General features: G+C 37.0%; 1 protein-coding gene across 3 annotated transcripts in view; it reads right to left on the minus strand.

The window, feature by feature from the left end:
* syngap1a (synaptic Ras GTPase activating protein 1a) overlaps positions 1–17,727 on the minus strand; it is an 82,140-nt gene that overhangs the window by 8,160 nt on the left and 56,253 nt on the right. For all 3 annotated transcript variants that reach the window (XM_051664072.1, XM_051664071.1, XM_051664073.1), the window contains 9 exons: positions 17,354–17,593; positions 13,868–14,203; positions 12,637–12,781; positions 12,107–12,251; positions 8,608–8,844; positions 5,972–6,173; positions 5,402–5,583; positions 2,426–2,627; positions 1,478–2,059 (listed from right to left, as the gene is read on the minus strand). In XM_051664072.1, coding sequence (XP_051520032.1) covers positions 1,478–2,059; positions 2,426–2,627; positions 5,402–5,583; positions 5,972–6,173; positions 8,608–8,844; positions 12,107–12,251; positions 12,637–12,781; positions 13,868–14,203; positions 17,354–17,593 — 2,271 coding nt within the window. The remainder of the gene's footprint in view (positions 1–1,477; positions 2,060–2,425; positions 2,628–5,401; positions 5,584–5,971; positions 6,174–8,607; positions 8,845–12,106; positions 12,252–12,636; positions 12,782–13,867; positions 14,204–17,353; positions 17,594–17,727) is intronic.

Here is a 17,727-nt window from a genome sequence, read left to right on the forward strand (position 1 = left end):
GTTAAATTTAGTATTAATTTTAAAATTCTGTTGACTACATACTAAGCTTTGAATGGTCTAGCTCCACAGTACTTAAGTGACCTTCTACCACGCTATATTCTATCACGTTCATTACAATGATTACGCCTGTTAACAATACAGAGAATATCAAAATCCACAAAAGGAGGTAGACCAGGGACAACACTCTCTTAAACGACATAGAAAATGAATGAACTACTAACAAAAGCCTTCATCGGCTAAAATCAAAGGACAGTTCATCTACGTGTTAATTCAGGATGACTTCAAGGACTTTAACACTAAAACTTATAGTTCATATAAAATCGTTTTGTTTAATCATTGACCCACACAGCACTTACTTAGTTTACTCATTTTAACCACTAATAGTTCTAAACATAATAACTAATATTGGCATTATATACATTCATGTTCTGTTATAGCATAATTTAATGTTCAGCTGCTTTGAAACAACGTCTGTTGTGAAAAGTGCGATACAAATAAATCTGACTTGATTGAATTACTTTTAAAATTATTAATTTTTATGACGTTTCCGAATTTCCAAAACTTTTCAATGCCTTTTGCACATTTTATTAATTTACAAGATGGTTCAATTACTTACAAAATCGTATTATTTTCTATGACTTTAATAGATTTTTTTTCTCCCCAATTTGGAATGCCCAATTCCCAATGCACTCTAAGTCCTCATGGTGGCGTAGTGACTCGTCTCAATCCGGGTGGTGGAGGATGAATCTCAGTTGCCTCCGCGTCTGAGACCGTCAATCCACGCATCTTATCACGTGGCTTGTTGAGCGCATTACCGCGGAGACGTAGCACATGTGGAGTCTTCATGCTATTCTCCACGGCATCCACGCTCAACTCACCACACGCCCCACCGAGAGCGAGAACCACATTATAGCGACCACGAGGAGGTTACCCTATGTGACTCTACCCTCCCTAGCAACTGGGCCAATTTGGTTGCTTAGGAGACCTGGCTGGAGTCACTCAGCACAACCTGGATTCAAACTCACGACTCCAGGGGTGATAGTCAGCGTCAATACTCGCTGAGATACCCAGGCCCCCCTGGCTTTAATAGATTTTATTAATTTCTCCCCAAAAAATAAAAAACAAATTATTTCCAAGACTGTTAAATTACTTTTAAAAATGTAATTTATTCCTCCAACTTCTCAATTACCTTTAAAGATCTTATCAATTTCCAAGAATTTTCAGTGACTTTTAAAATTTTTATTATTTCTATGATTTTTTTGATGACTTCTTAAGATGTTACTAATTTTCAAGACTTTCCAAAGACTTTTTCAGATTTTATAAAATTTACTTTAAAGACTTTTCGATGACTTCTTAAGATTTTATTTCCAACCCTGGAAATTGCAATGTTGAAATGTCCTGATAATTGCAGGTATCCATGGGAACAGTGTTTGATGTGATTATCCGTGCATCAGTCTGCGTAAGTCTGTGTGTTTACCTGCACCTGCAGCGAGAGCTGTCTGCGGGCGTAGTCGGCCTGATTATGGCGTGTGAAATCGTCACTGTAGCTGTGCGAGTGGACGATGTTTGGCTGCACCAGACTGTTCTGTGAGCGCAGAGCCGACAGATCCTCGCTGCGAGAGAAGCCGCTGTGACCGAACGTCGGCGCGCCGAAGCCAACGTGTCCATTCTCAGGCTCTGGGGCAAGCAGGAGTGGGGGCGGGGCCGTGGCGGGCACGTGTGGAGGGGTGTGGTACTGTGGCCCATCAGACGCCAGGTGGAACAGAGGATTCTGGAAGGATAACGGCACATGCATCGCGGCAGCCTGCTGTTGCTGCTGCTGCGAGAGCGAATCCATCGTCAGACGTAAACCGCCCGACATACTCGACCCCCCCGACCCCGCTGACACACGACCTCCGGCCCTGAGAGGGGCACCGCCTAGTGGACCGTACCCGCCCAGTCCGGCGAGAGAGCCCTGAGACGAGTTCAGCAGGTCATTGACAGAGTGCAGATTTGACACGCTGTTAATGCGTGAATCCTGAAGATCCATCATAGACACGCTCTTATTCACACTGAGAACCTGAGAGAGTCAACACATACACACAGTCACAGTATAACTGCTGTAAATGTAGTTTTTAATAATACATTATTACATTTAATCAATTACAAATTTATAAAGCATAGTGGAAGAAACATTGTTCATTTCATATCCCAGAATGCTCTAATTTACCCCAAACTCTTCAAAATGGAGAGATGAATTTCTTTAAATTGCAAATCCAGTAAATTCTTCTTCCTGTTATTCCAATTCTACATCATATGGGGGGTGCCCAATTAAAATTCCAATCAAACTTCAATTCCAATTAAAAGAGAGACAATTATTAAATATGTTTTGGTAAACCCTTTATAGAGCAGAATACAGTATTTGTGTGTGTGTGTGTGTGTGTACCTTCGGGTCAGGTTCGGTGATGTCAGAGCTGCTTGTGCAGTAGGCGGGGCTTGAGCGTGCCAGAGGAGGGCGTGTCACGTAGAACACATCTTTGTTGCCACGGAGATCACGCTCGGAGAATGCAGCCATCCCAGGGTGAGACAGAACGCCACTGCCGGACAAACCCGCCGTAGGAGACGGCAGACGAGAGATATCTATAGAGCTGCACACATAGATAGTTAGAACCATCAGTCGAGAACACTGAAGAATGATCAAATCTGAACTGAGTGAAACTGATTTCATATTAATTCTGATGAAACACTTATAAAGACAAACAATGACTGTGCCATACAGTGATGTATCAGAGAATAATACCATGGTACTTTAAGCTATACCACAGTAATAAATGATGATTACCATAATAATGCACCACAGCATTAAATTATATTCCAAAGAATACCATTAGGACTACAAGGGTACATGCCCAAAGAACAACATGGCATTCACATAGTACTTTTTTGTTAGTGTATATTGTATTTTAGACAGACAGACAGATTAAATAGACAGACAGAGACAAAGACAGACTAGATAGATAGACAGACAGATGGCAGACAGAAAGACAGTCAGACTAGACAGACAGATGACAGACAGACATACTAGAAAGATAGACAGACAGACAGACAGAAGGACTAGACAGAGAGACAGACAGACAGACAACAGGTAGACAACAGACAGACAGAACAGACAGACAAAGATCAGACGGATGGATGAACAGACAGTCAAATAGATAGACAGACAGGCAGATGAGAGACAGACAGAAAGACTAGACAGATAGATAGATAGATAGACAGACAAACAGACAGATGACAGAAAGACAGAATAGATAGAACAGACAGACAGAGATCAGACGGAAGGATGGATGGACAGACAGACAGAACAGACAGATATATCAGAAAAACAGACAGGCAGACAGACAGACAGACTAGATAGACAGACGACAGACAGGCAGGCAGACATACTAGAAAGACAGACAGACAGACAGACAAACAGAAGGACTAGACAGAGAGACAGATAGATAGACAGACAGATGACAGGTAGACAACAGACAGACAGACAGATAGACAGACAGATAGATGGAACAGACAGACAGAGATCAGACAGATGGATGGATGAACAGACAGACAGATTGATAGAAAGTCCGATTAGAAAGACAGACAGATAGAACAGACAGACAGACAAACAGTTAGATAGATAGAACAGACAGACAGACAGATGGATGAACAGACAGACAGATTGATAGAAAGTCAGATTAGAAAGACAGACAGACAGAACAGATAGAAAGACAGACAGATAGAACAGACAGTCAAATAGATAGACAGACAGAAAGACTAGATAGATAGACAGTCTAGATAGATTGACAGACAGATAAACAGACAGTTGACAGACAGACAGAATAGATAGAACAGACAGACAGAGATCAGACGGAAGGATGGATGGACAGAACAGACAGATATATCAGAAAAACAGACAGGCAGGCAGACAGACAGACAGACAGACAGACTAGATAGACGGACGACAGACAGGCAGGCAGACAAACGGAAGGACTAGACAGAGAGACAAACAGATAGACAGACAGATGACAGGTAGACAACAGACAGACAGATAGATAGTACAGACAGACAGATAGATAGTACAGACAGACAGAGATTAGACAGATGGATGAACAGACAGACAGATTGATAGAAAGTCCGATTAGAAAGACAGACAGATAGAACAGACAGACAGACAAACAGTTGGATAGATAGAACAGACAGACAGACAGATGGATGAACAGACAGACAGATTGATAGAAAGTCAGATTAGAAAGACAGACAGACAGAACAGATAGAAAGACAGACAGATAGAACAGACAGTCAAATAGATAGACAGACAGAAAGACTAGATAGATAGACAGTCTAGATAGATTGACAGACAGATAAACAGACAGTTGACAGACAGACAGAATAGATAGAACAGACAGACAGAGATCAGACGGAAGGATGGATGGACAGACAGACAGAACAGACAGATATATCAGAAAAACAGACAGGCAGGCAGACAGACAGACAGACAGACAGACTAGATAGACGGACGACAGACAGGCAGGCAGACAAACAGAAGGACTAGACAGAGAGACAAACAGATAGACAGACAGATGACAGGTAGACAACAGACAGACAGATAGATAGTACAGACAGACAGAGATCAGACAGATGGATGAACAGACAGACAGATTGATAGAAAGTCCGATTAGAAAGACAGACAGATAGAACAGACAGACAGACAAACAGTTAGATAGATAGAACAGACAGACAGACGGATGAACAGACAGACAGATTGATAGAAAGTCAGATTAGAAAGACAGACAGATAGAACAGACAGTCAAATAGATAGACAGACAGAAAGACTAGACAGATAGACAGACTAGATAGATAGATAGACAGACAGGCAGATGACAGACAGACAGAAAGAATAGACAGATAGATAGACAGACTAGATTGACAGTCAGACAAACAGACAGATGACAGACAGACAGTATAGATAGAACAGACAGACAGAGATCAGACAGAAGGATGGATGGACAGCCAGATAGAACAGACAGAACAGACAGATAGATAGATCAGATAAACAGACAGGCAGGCAGACAGATAGACAGACAGACAGACAAATAGAACAGACAGACAGATGGACAGATAGACAATATAGACAGACAGACAGATATCAGACAGATAGATGGATGGACAGACAGATAGAACAGACAGATAGATCAGTGAGACAGACAGAACAGACAGATAGATAGATCAGATAAACAGGCAGACAGACAGATAGAACAGACAGACAGATGGACAGATAGACAATATAGACAGACAGACAGATGGATGGATGGACAGACAGATAGATCAGTGAGACAGATAGAACAGACAGACAGACAGATTGATTGACTGCTGTATTGATCACCTGTTGAGGTCTCTCATCATGAGGCTCTGGAAGTCATTGGTGGCGAGGCGGGTGAATGCAGGGCGTGAAAGGTGGCGTTCGGGCGGCTGGTGACTCGCCTGACGGTGCAGCTGAGGGTTCCGCAACGCCACGCTGATGTCATTCAGTAACCGCGGCAACGGCCCCAGTTTCAGTATGGCATCCTGAAGAATCAGAGAGACAGAAAATCAGTGTTTCAGAACTGAGAGAACATTAGAACAAACTCAAGTTTAAATCTATAATTCTATTCAAAAACTTTCTCATATCCCAGCTTCATATGCAGTCAACCATCAGTAATCCACTGGTAGTTTGAGTTCCTGAAGACTGTTTACACTGTGACACAGCAACATCGACCAATGGTGTGAGTTTGGGGCGGGACTATCTGTTTGTCTGATAGTATTCATTCAAAAGAGGGAAGTGTTTGAGAAAGCTATTCGAAAACGATTGCAATTTTGTTCATTGACGCTGGTGGCACAGAAACGACACACTTTAAAGAAAAGACTTTACCTGTATTAACATGTATGGTTAGTGACAGATGTGTGATGTCATTACCTTACTGAGCTGGGCCATCACCTCCCAGAGTAAACTGTGCAGGATGGACAGCTCTCGGCCGAGGTCGATATAACCCTCAAACGCCCCGGCGTTACTCACACACTCCAGATTAGAGATTTCATACAGGAACTGCTGCATTGAGCCCCACTCCATCTCCAGAAACTCATTCATGAAGCCCAGATAATCCTCTTTACCACTGAACCTGCACACAACACACACACAGCAATGTGGGAGAGACAGACAGACAGAGAGAGAGAGAGACAGTGACAGTGAAAGACATTGATGGGCGACAGAGAAAAAGAGGGATCGGAAAAAGAGAGACAGGTGATAAGTGACCAGGACGCCTTGAGACAGAAAAAAACGAGGATAAACTCTTCACACTTGAGACAGACACAACAAAACACAATGAGACAATAAAAGACATCATGAGACACATTGTGACATCACGAAACAGAGACAACATGAGACACAATGAGGTAATCCTCACAAAGTACTGATTTCATTCAGATCACACTCTATTTTGTATTTTAAAGGAATATTTTGGGTTTTTATTACTTTTTTAATATTGATTACAACAAAAATGTATTTCGACTTTTCTTTAAATCTGTGTTCCAGTGAGACACTTATAATGGAAGTCAATGGGAAAATTTTTTGAGGTTTTAAAGGCAGAAATGTGAAGCTTATAATTTTATAAAAGCACTTACATTTAATGTGCTGTAAGCGATTTTTTTCATGGAAAAGTATGCAAAAAATTGTTCCTACTCCCTTAAAGATATTAATGTAATAAGTGTCCTGAGATATCTCACCGGTCTCTGTAACAGCTGGAGACTTTGTAAACAGAAAACAAAAATGTGTCTGCGGGCCACGGACATCAAAGCTTTGACCTGTCAATCATTTTGCTCGTTCTCATAGTGTTGCATATGAAGCGGATCATTGAGGCTGTGATTCATAATGTTTGTCAGGTGAGGGCGCTATTGTGCTACTGTTGAATTTGACAGCTACAGGAACAAACAGTCCTGCTCTTTTGTTCAGTTTTGGTCTCAAAATTATCTTTGGTGGGCGGGGTACTGGGATGAGGGGGCGTGGCTAATTCAACGGCTCAGTCACGTGAAAGCTTCAGAACGCTAAAATCGCTTACAGCACCTTTAATTGTTCTGTAAAAAATGTTGTATTATTTGAACTGTAAAGTTGTTTAAATCGCAGTTTTAGGGTTTACTGCATTATGTCGTAATGGCAACAAAGTTTTAAAATTTAATAAAATTGTATCACAGTAAAATCATGATAACACACATATTGTTTATGTCTTGTGTCTATACTTTTGAAACAGTGAGTATTTTAATGTTTACAGATTATTGACTCCATTGACTTCCATTGTAAGTGTCTCACTGGAACACACATTTAAAGAAAAGGAGGGACGAGTCCAAATTAATTTTTGTGGTAATCAACATTATGACACAAATGATGCTGATTGAGATTAACTTGTATTGAACACAGAATATTCCTTTAAGTTATCAATTTTGTTTATTTTCTTTTGGAGCATGAAAACAGAAGTCTAAAATTATTGTCAACAGTTTAATCGAAACATATTTTTGCACATAAAAAAAAAATTAATAATAATTCTGGAGCATGTCCACAAAAAATTTTTTTTATTATAATAATAATAAAAAGTTTCTAAAATAATTGTCATTAATTTGAACTTAATATCTCAACATTTAGTAGAGGTTCCAAAAAATTCATCATTGCCCCCCAAATTAAAAAATATATAAGTCTATTTATCTCATTACCGAAACACACCAACCAAATTTGCACCTTGTTTATATATATATATATATATATATTTCAGATTAATCGAAATTATTTTTAATAACTACAGTATGTCTAATGGTTGATTTAAGGATAAATGATCAGATTTCGTATTTAATAATTAAAAGTTTCTTGTATGTCTAAATTCTTATGTTATAGGTACATGTTTCAGTAATGATAGGTCATTTGCGGTAATGTCTTTATAAGTCTTGCAATAAAGAGAAACTGCCTGATGGACACCTGGTTCTTAATCCCGTTTTCAGGATAATGATGTTTGCAATGTCAAATTCATTATTTTTATTTACTATTGGATCTTGGGTGCAACAAACTTTATTTGAACATTTTTTATTTTAAAATGGTTTATTTTGTTTATAATACATTGAACAGTCTTCATTTTGAAGCTGGACGTGTTACGGTGATGAGAAATGAACCAGAAAATGTATTTAAAAACTAGAAATAAAACATAAAATCCCTATGTGCATGATGAAGCACGTGTATATTTATTGTGTTCAAGTTTCAGATTAGAATTTCATAATGATTTTTATGTAGAAATCATCACTGCCATAGATTCATGGTTTCATGAGAATCACCCAATGAGACAACATGAGACACTGTGAGACACAAGGAGACAGGGACACTATGGGACAATTCTGGACGCCTAAATGTAAACTGCGATGTGTCATGTGACCACTGTGAATAGAATTGTGATGATTTTAAGATATTGATGTTTGAAGAAGGTGAATCAGAACTGATGACTGACGTGTATGTGTGTGTATGTGTGTGTGTGTGTGTGTGTGTTGTTGGTTGAATGACGGTGGACTCTAGTGACTGACTTTGAGAAGCTGGCGAGGCTCTGCACCACCTTGGCGATGAGCGTGAGAGTTCGTGAGGTGCGCTCGGATGGATATTCCTGCGTCAGATTAAACAGAGATGGAGACATTATCGCTGGACACAGGAAGCGCAGGAAGAGAGACGAGCTGATGAGATGGTCTGCGATGTCCTCACGGCCACGTTCGGCGCAACGCACACGCCACGATGCAAACACCTCCTTCAGTTCCCGTGGAAACACACTACACAACCAGACAGATAAAAACCATAAACTCAATGAACTTCTCTGTGTTCATTATAATCAGAGTCCAAAATTAAAGTCAACATGAACATTTAGAATGCATTAAGTTGCCATAATATTCAATGAGGACAAATAAAAGCTGTTTCAGAGGTGGACCAAATTACTTCATTTTGAGGAAAAACTACAAAGACAAACATTTATGAAGACCATATTTATAATGCATTAGTAATATCTCATAATACACTTTTTAATATATGTTATAACTACTCATAAATAATTATAACCACAGTTGAAATACATTATAATTCTTACCTATTCATAGTTATATCTTAGAGAATAATGCATTATTACACAATCAACATCCAATTTTATAATGAATTATAAGGGCATTATAAATGCATTATAATGCATTAGTAATGTCTCACGATGCACCTTTTAATATAATATTAAAATATAATTGTAATACATTATAATTCTTACCTATTCATAGTTATATCTTAGAGGATAATGCATTATTACAGAATTAACATCCAATTTTATAATGCATTGTAAGGGCATTATAAATGCATTATAATGCATTAGTAATGTCTCACGATGTACCTTTTAATATAATATTAAAATATAATTGTTATGCATTATAATTCTTACCTATTCATAGTTATATCTTAGAGGATAATGCATTATTACACAATCAACATCCAATTTTATAATGCATTGTAAGGGCATTATAAATGCATTATAATGCATTAGTAATGTCTCACGATGTACCTTTTAATATAATATTAAAATATAATTGTTATGCATTATAATTCTTACCTATTCATAGTTATATCTTAGAGGATAATGCATTATTACACAATCAACATCCAATTTTATAATGCATTGTAAGGGCATTATAAATGCATTATAATGCATTAGTAATGTCTCACGATGCACCTTTTAATATAATATTAAAATATAATTGTAATACATTATAATTCTTACCTATTCATAGTTATATCTTAGAGGATAATGCATTATTACACAATCAACATCCAATTTTATAATGCATTGTAAGGGCATTATAAATGCATTAGTAATATCTCATAATACACTTTTTAATATGTTATAACTATTCATAAAAAATTATAACCACAGTTGAAATACATTATAATTCTTACCTATTCATAGTTATATCTTAGAGAATAATGCATTATTACACAACATAAATTTTATAATGCATTGTAAGGGCATTATAAATGCATTATAATGCATTGGTAATATCTCATAATACACTTTTTAATATGTTATAACTACTCATAAATAATTTTAACCAAAGTTTAAATACATTATAATTCTTATCTATTCATAGTTATATCTTAGAGGATAATGCATTATTACACAATTAACATCCAATTTTATAATGCATTGTAAGGGCGTTATAAATGCATTATAATGCATTAGTAATGTCTCACAATGTACCTTTTAATATAATATTAAAATATAATTGTAATGCATTATAATTCTTACCTATTCATAGTTATATCTTAGAGGATAATGCATTATTACACAAATAACATCCAATTTTATAATGCATTGTAAGGGCATTATAAATGCATTATAATGCATTAGTAATGTCTCACGATGTACCTTTTAATATAATATTAAAATATAATTGTAATCCATTATAATTCTTACCTATTCATAGTTATATCTTAGAGAATAATGCATTACACAATCAACATCCAATTTTATAATGCATTGTAAGGGCATTATAAATGCATTATAATGCATTAGTAATGTCTCACGATGTACCTTTTAATATAATATTAAAATATAATTGTAATACATTATAATTCTTACCTATTCATAGTTATATCTTAGAGGATAATGCATTATTACACAATCAACATCCAATTTTATAATGCATTGTAAGGGCATTATAAATGCATTATAATGCATTAGTAATGTCTCACAATGTACCTTTTAATATAATATTAAAATATAATTGTAATGCATTATAATTCTTACCTATTCATAGTTATATCTTAGAGGATAATGCATTATTACACAATTAACATCCAATTTTATAATGCATTGTAAGGGCATTATAAATGCATTATAATGCATTAGTAATATCTCATAATACACTTTTTAATATGTTATAACTACTCATAAATAATTATAACCACAGTTGAAATACATTACAATTCTTACCTATTCATAGTTATGTCTTAGAGGATAATGCATTATTACACAATCAACATCAATTTTATAATGCATTAATAATGTCTCAAGATGCATCTTTTAATATGTTTTAACTTCTCAGAAATAATTGCAACTAGAAATATATAATGCATTATTATACTTATATAATAGAGTATAATGCATTATAACACAATCACCATCCAATTCTATCTGCAGTAGTAATAATTTATTATATTTAATTGTTTAATATAGGTATGCTTTAAGTGACAATAGCAATGTCTTATAAACATCCATAAGATATTTTTAAGTAGTTATAAGACATTACAAGTCAAGCTTGTAAAATGGAAGTTATATACAAATGCATAAAATACAAAGGAACACAAATTCTATGTACATTTTGAGACAATATGAAAAAACACCTGTAAAGCTACAAGGTTAAAACAAATCAGTTACTCTCATTCGAGAAAAAATATGCATTATGAAATCTTTGTTGCTTCTTCCACAAAACCCAATAATAAATACACCAAACTGACTCTATAAAGGACTCTATTCAATAAACTTGTGTTTGTGCATATTATTTGGAGACTTTTTTATGTAACTTCCATTAGTTTCAAATATACATTGCTTTTGTAATTTTACTTAAAGCTTTATGATCACATCATTAAGTGTTATGACTGTTTACAATATGCTGCTTTTGCACGACAGCACTTATCCGATTAACTTTATTAACTTCTGCGGATAAAATTGTTATAATGCATTAAAGTCTTTAAGGTATAACTTTGAATAGATTAAGTATTATAATGATTTAATAACTGCAGTTAGAACTATTTACGAGAAGTTATAACATATTATAAGGAGTATTATGAATGCAGTATAATGCATTATAAATATGGGCTTCATAGAAAGTGTCCCCAACACGTTTTCTTTGCAATAATGTGCACTGATGATTCGTTCACAATAAGAAAAGACATGTGCATTATGAAAGTAAACAGAGTGAGTTTAATTTCAAATGTATGACCTGTTTTTTCTCAGGCAGTGCGATAGTAAATGTTTTAGAAGGATGAGAAGGAACTGACCAATGAGAGTTGATGATCTTGCAGAGCGCGAGCTCGCAGCACATGCGTAGATTAGCCTGATGATCCGCCAGCACAGACGGGGGCGTTCGCATGGGATCCACCTCACAGTTCTCCTCGGACTCGTACAGCGCACGGATGAACTCACCTGCACAGCATCAGCACTCAGTGTTGGGCAAGTTACTCAACTATATTAATACAATACTTCTGTAATCCAATTACTGATTGCTCAATGGGAAAACTAATCACATTACTAATTACTTGTGAGTTACTTTCTAAAAAACCCTAGTAACACTTTCAACAGAAACGCCTTTACAAATTCAAAATAATGTCTGTATTTCCTCCTCGTCCAATGACGTACACATGCCAGTTTTTTCTGGTGCAGAATATCTGTAACACAAGTAATGTAACATAATTGAAAGTAATTAACTGTAATCTGATTATAAGAACTTTAAATGCCTTCTGTTACAGTAGTAATCCGATTACAGCAATTAATGGCTGTGTAACACTCACACATCGGCGTCAGTACTCACCGATGGTGTCTTTCAGATATCGGTGAGCGATGAGCTTCAGGAACTCTTCGATGGCTTTAGTGGCCAGTGTGTTCTCTCTGAAGATCAGATGCTCGCGGTCCATGAATCGATCCACCTCACTCATGGCCATATCAGACAGGAAGTCCTGAAACACACACAGGAAGTGCCGAATGACACTGTTGAAGAGTCGTGGGATGAGGTCACATACCATGTGATAGCTGTACCGTTTATACCGCAGTAGACATATCCGTTATGAGCGGGCACGACTGCTTTACGATATTTACACATGAGAGCGAAATATGGAGTAATGTGAAAATAAAGAGCAGAACACATCCCAAACAAGTCAAGACAAGGAACAGCTTGTTATTAGGGGTTTAATGTGAAGCAGACTTATCACTCTTCTGTTATGAAATATCTTCCAGTTTGTGTCCAAGTTTCAAAGTACATATTTGTAAAGTATTTTCTTATGAATTATTATTTTTGTATTATATATACATATAATTATAATATTATTAAAATTTTTATTATTTGTTATATTTGTTTTTATATGAATAATTATATTTAAAATGTATAATAATTTATAATTATAATAATTTATATAGTTTATATTTTTTTAATTATTTTAAATTACTTATTTAAATAATATTAAATATTTTTTTATTATTTAATTCATTGGATTATGCTAAATTAGTCATTACTGCAAGGATATTTAATAAATAAACCATTATTTACTGTAAAATAAAAAAGCATTCCTTGTGTTATATTATGAATTGGATACTGACACATTTTGTAACACAACATGAGTTTGCGTTGCTAGAATCATAAGTGTGTTGAGTACGTTTCAGACCTAACCTACAACATACACTTTTAGAAAAAAAAAAAATACATAGAAAATGAATGAACTACTAACAAAAGCCTTCATCGGCCAAAATCAAAGGACAGTTCATCTACGTGTTAATTCAGGATGACTTCAAGGACTTTAACACTAAAACTTATAGTTCATATAAAATCATTTTGTTTAATCATTGACCCACACAGCACTTACTTAGTTTACTCATTTTAACCACTAATAGTTCTAAACATAAATAACTAATATTGGCATTATATACATTCATGTTCTGTTATAGCATAATTTAATGTTCAGCTGCTTTGAAACAACGTCTGTTGTGAAAAGTGCGATACAAATAAATCTGACTTGACTACAGAAAATGATGTGACAGTAATAACTTACCTTGGCTTTCCCAGTGCTCTGTAGGATGTGTACCAGCGCACACGCCACTTCCTCTTTACTCTTCACGCTCAACAGCGGCTCCAGAACGCCACACAATGTGCGGTAATTGTTGGTGACGCACTCAGCGAACTCCTTATACAGCTCCATCGGCAGGATGTTCATCGTCTGATAGCGAGATTTGAGCCGCAGCGATGCGTTGATGATCTTTCCGCTGCCGACTCCGCCCCCTTTCGCCAGAACGCTGGGCTGGATGACGGGATACCACTGCTCCACAAACTGACGACCCGTTATACTGGAGATAGGGACGCTAACCAGACCCAGATATGTGCTCTTCTCCTGTAACACACACACACACACACACACACACACATACACACATACACACACACACACATGACACACACACATACACACACACACACACACACACACACATACACACACACACACGACACACACACATACACACACACACACGACACACACACATTATACACACAAACACACACATCACACACACACATCACACACACACACGCACAAACACACATCACACACACACACACACACACACACAAACATCACACACACATTATACACACACACACACATACACACACATCACACACACATTATACACACACACACACACATCACACACACATTATACACACACACACACACACATCACACACACACACATTATACACACACACACACACACACACACATTATACACACACACACACACACACACACATCACACACACACACCACACACACACACACATCACTTGATGACTATGTAGGGAACATCAAGGCTAGAGAAAGTGATAATCAGGGTCCAAAATGAACTTTTTTGTCGTACCTGTCAACAGCAAGAATATTTGCAGGCCATTAAAGTTTCATGCCAGCAATTAAACTGCACTTTGCATTATTTATTTTAATCAAAAATATGTATTTCCCTTATGTAAATATTTAGCTAAATGCTGCTCTTCATCACTGTGTTGTCGAACTGATATACTGAAAGGGAAGTCCGGGGTTGTTTGGAACAGAGTTCATTTCTGGTAATTCTGAACATATAAATGTTCACTTTATTGACCAACACGGATGTTAAAATCTGTTATTGTGAAGACAACTTTTAATGGTATCTATGTCAAATAAAGAAGCTCATCTGCTAAAAATGATATAGAAATAATACCAAGAGAGATCTTTTAAATGTATTAATTTGAGTTAATAGTGATGGGTATCAGCTTTATTTTGATATAAGATTTGTAAGCCTGTGATGAGCTGCACTAGCTGGATAAAATCATTAATCAAAAGAGTTGAAGTGGGGTTGGTTGACACATTAACTTTGGGTTACCTCACTGGGTATAAAAGCAGAATATATAATGATTCATCAGTACGGTGGCTCAGCGGGTGGCACTGTCGTCTCACAGTAAGAAGGTCCCGGGTTCGAGTCCCAGCTCAACTGGGCTTTCTGTGTGGAGTTTGCATGTTCTCCCCGTGTTTGCGTGGGTTGCTCCGGTTTCCCCAAGTGAATTGGAAACTCTAAATTGCCCTGTAGGTGAGAGATGTGTGTGTTGCCCTGTGATGGACTGGCCACCTGTCCAGGGTGTTTCCCTGCCGTCTGTCCGAGACAGCTGGGATACTCCAGCACTACTGTATTCAGTTTATTGCGCTGTATAATTTGTATGCTGTTTTAATGTTGTTTATTAATGTTGTCACTTACATATTTGCTCCTGGTTTGTTTTTCTTGATATGTTTTATATTTTACTGTACAGCACTTTGGTGCATCTCTGTTGCTTTTAAATGTGCTCTAGAAATAAATCATGACATATTAATGAAATTATATTAATTACATAATCATTACGCTTATTAATGATAGAAGACAAACATTTGTTATTGTGTTGTCCTGCTTTAAAATAAACAGTTGTTTGTTTTTCTGTGTGTTTAAACACTGTGCCAACCAACCACACACCTGTGCACAAATGCACAACATAACTTTAACCATTAATGAACAAAAGTCAATAAATATTTGGTGACATTGAATATGTTTGGTTTTTTACATCAGTACTTAAGCTTTCATTTGCACCTATTTGGGGGACCTTAATGTTTGTTCAACCAGAGATTTTCAACAAAGTATAAAAAGTGTGCCAACCAAATTTATTTTTGGTCCTTTCATATGTTTTTTAAGCACAGATTTGACTGTTTTAGCCTTCAGACCTAGACTTTCAATATTAAACTATAGGGGTCTGGGTATCTCAGCGAGTATTGACATGAGTTTGAATCCAGGGCATGCTGAGTGACTCCAGCCAGGTCTCCTAAGCAACCAAATTGGCCCTGTTGCTAGGGAGGGTAGAGTCACATGGGGTAACCTCCTCGTGGTTGCTATAATGTGGTTCTCGCTCTCGGTGGGGTGTGTGGTGAGTTGTGCGTGGATGCCGCAGAGAATAGCGTGAAGCCTCCACATGCTGGTGGCTGGTGGCGTAGTGACTCATCTCAATCCGGGTGGAGGGTGAATCTCAGTTGCCTCCGCGTCTGAGACCGTCAATCCGTGCATCTTATCACGTGGCTTGTTGAGCGCGTTACCGTGGAAACATAGTGCGCATGGAGGCTTCACGCTATTCTCCGCAGCATCCACGCACAACTCACCACACGCCCCACCGAGAGCGAGAACCACATTATAGCGACCACGAGGAGGTTACCCCATGTGACTCTACCCTCCCTAGCAACCGGGCCAATTTGGTTGCTTAGGAGACCTGGCTGGAGTCACTCAGCACACCCTGGAAGTTTGTGTACTTGTTAAGCAAGTGGACAAAAGTGAGCATGCATGAGATGAAATATGAGACAAAAAATGTCTAATCAAGCTGTAATTTTGCCAAATTATGCATGAAAATATGATTTAATTGTGTGTATTTAGGATGCATCAAATGTTAGCTATTAAATGAGCCTCAGCATGACAAAGGAGTCGGTCAATTTATTTAAAAGTGTTAAAAATGTCATTTTCCATCAGTGTCATTTCCAGCACAGAATTCTGTTAAACACAAAACCGAATTTGAGATGTGCTGGAAATGAATTTTCATGAATCTCCAGTGATGCATGAACACACACTGATGGACAATGTTAGTAGACAAATTAAATCAACTAGTGAGAGTGAGAAACATGTTTTAATGAGGTCCATAGTGCTAAAAGTGCCTGAAGCTGAAGAAACAGCCAGTTATGTTGAATTTGATCTAAACTCACATATAATCACATTATATTTCCCCTGCTCTAATTATCAGTATTGCCATCGGTCATTGAAAAGTGTAATCAATATAATGCGATATATATAATATAATAATTATCATCTGGTATTGTTTGACATTTAAAATGATATTGCATCCTTAAACGTGCTCAATATAGTTGTGGTGTAATCAACCTCTTGTTGAAATGAAAAGCTTGACTGTAGATTAAATGTCATTATAATGATGTCGTCACACTTACCTTTCGTCTCTTCTTGTCGGTTTCCTTGTACAGGTGTAATCTGAGGCTGCGGATAGCGGGGAGGTTATTAAACTCAAAGTGTTCCCCCCAGAACACCGTGTCCGTTCGCGGTTTGCTGGTGGTTCGAGCGTACAGCATGTCGTCCAGACACAGCTCGCAGTAGTAGCGCTTTTTAGTTGGAAGGTCTCGCGCTTCAATAATCCACAGCTTGAGCACATTATCAACACGACGGCTGTTATCCTGCCAAACACAACAAAAATCAATGGTTTTATTTACTCTCTTTAAACTATGACTGTAGACCCTTGAAAAATATCTACAGATTTCATTGTATGCTAAACACACCCCATTTCAAACTAACGTGATTTTGACTCTTA

This window comes from Myxocyprinus asiaticus, chromosome 30, assembly GCF_019703515.2.
Source record: "Myxocyprinus asiaticus isolate MX2 ecotype Aquarium Trade chromosome 30, UBuf_Myxa_2, whole genome shotgun sequence".
NCBI lineage: Eukaryota > Metazoa > Chordata > Actinopteri > Cypriniformes > Catostomidae > Myxocyprinus > Myxocyprinus asiaticus.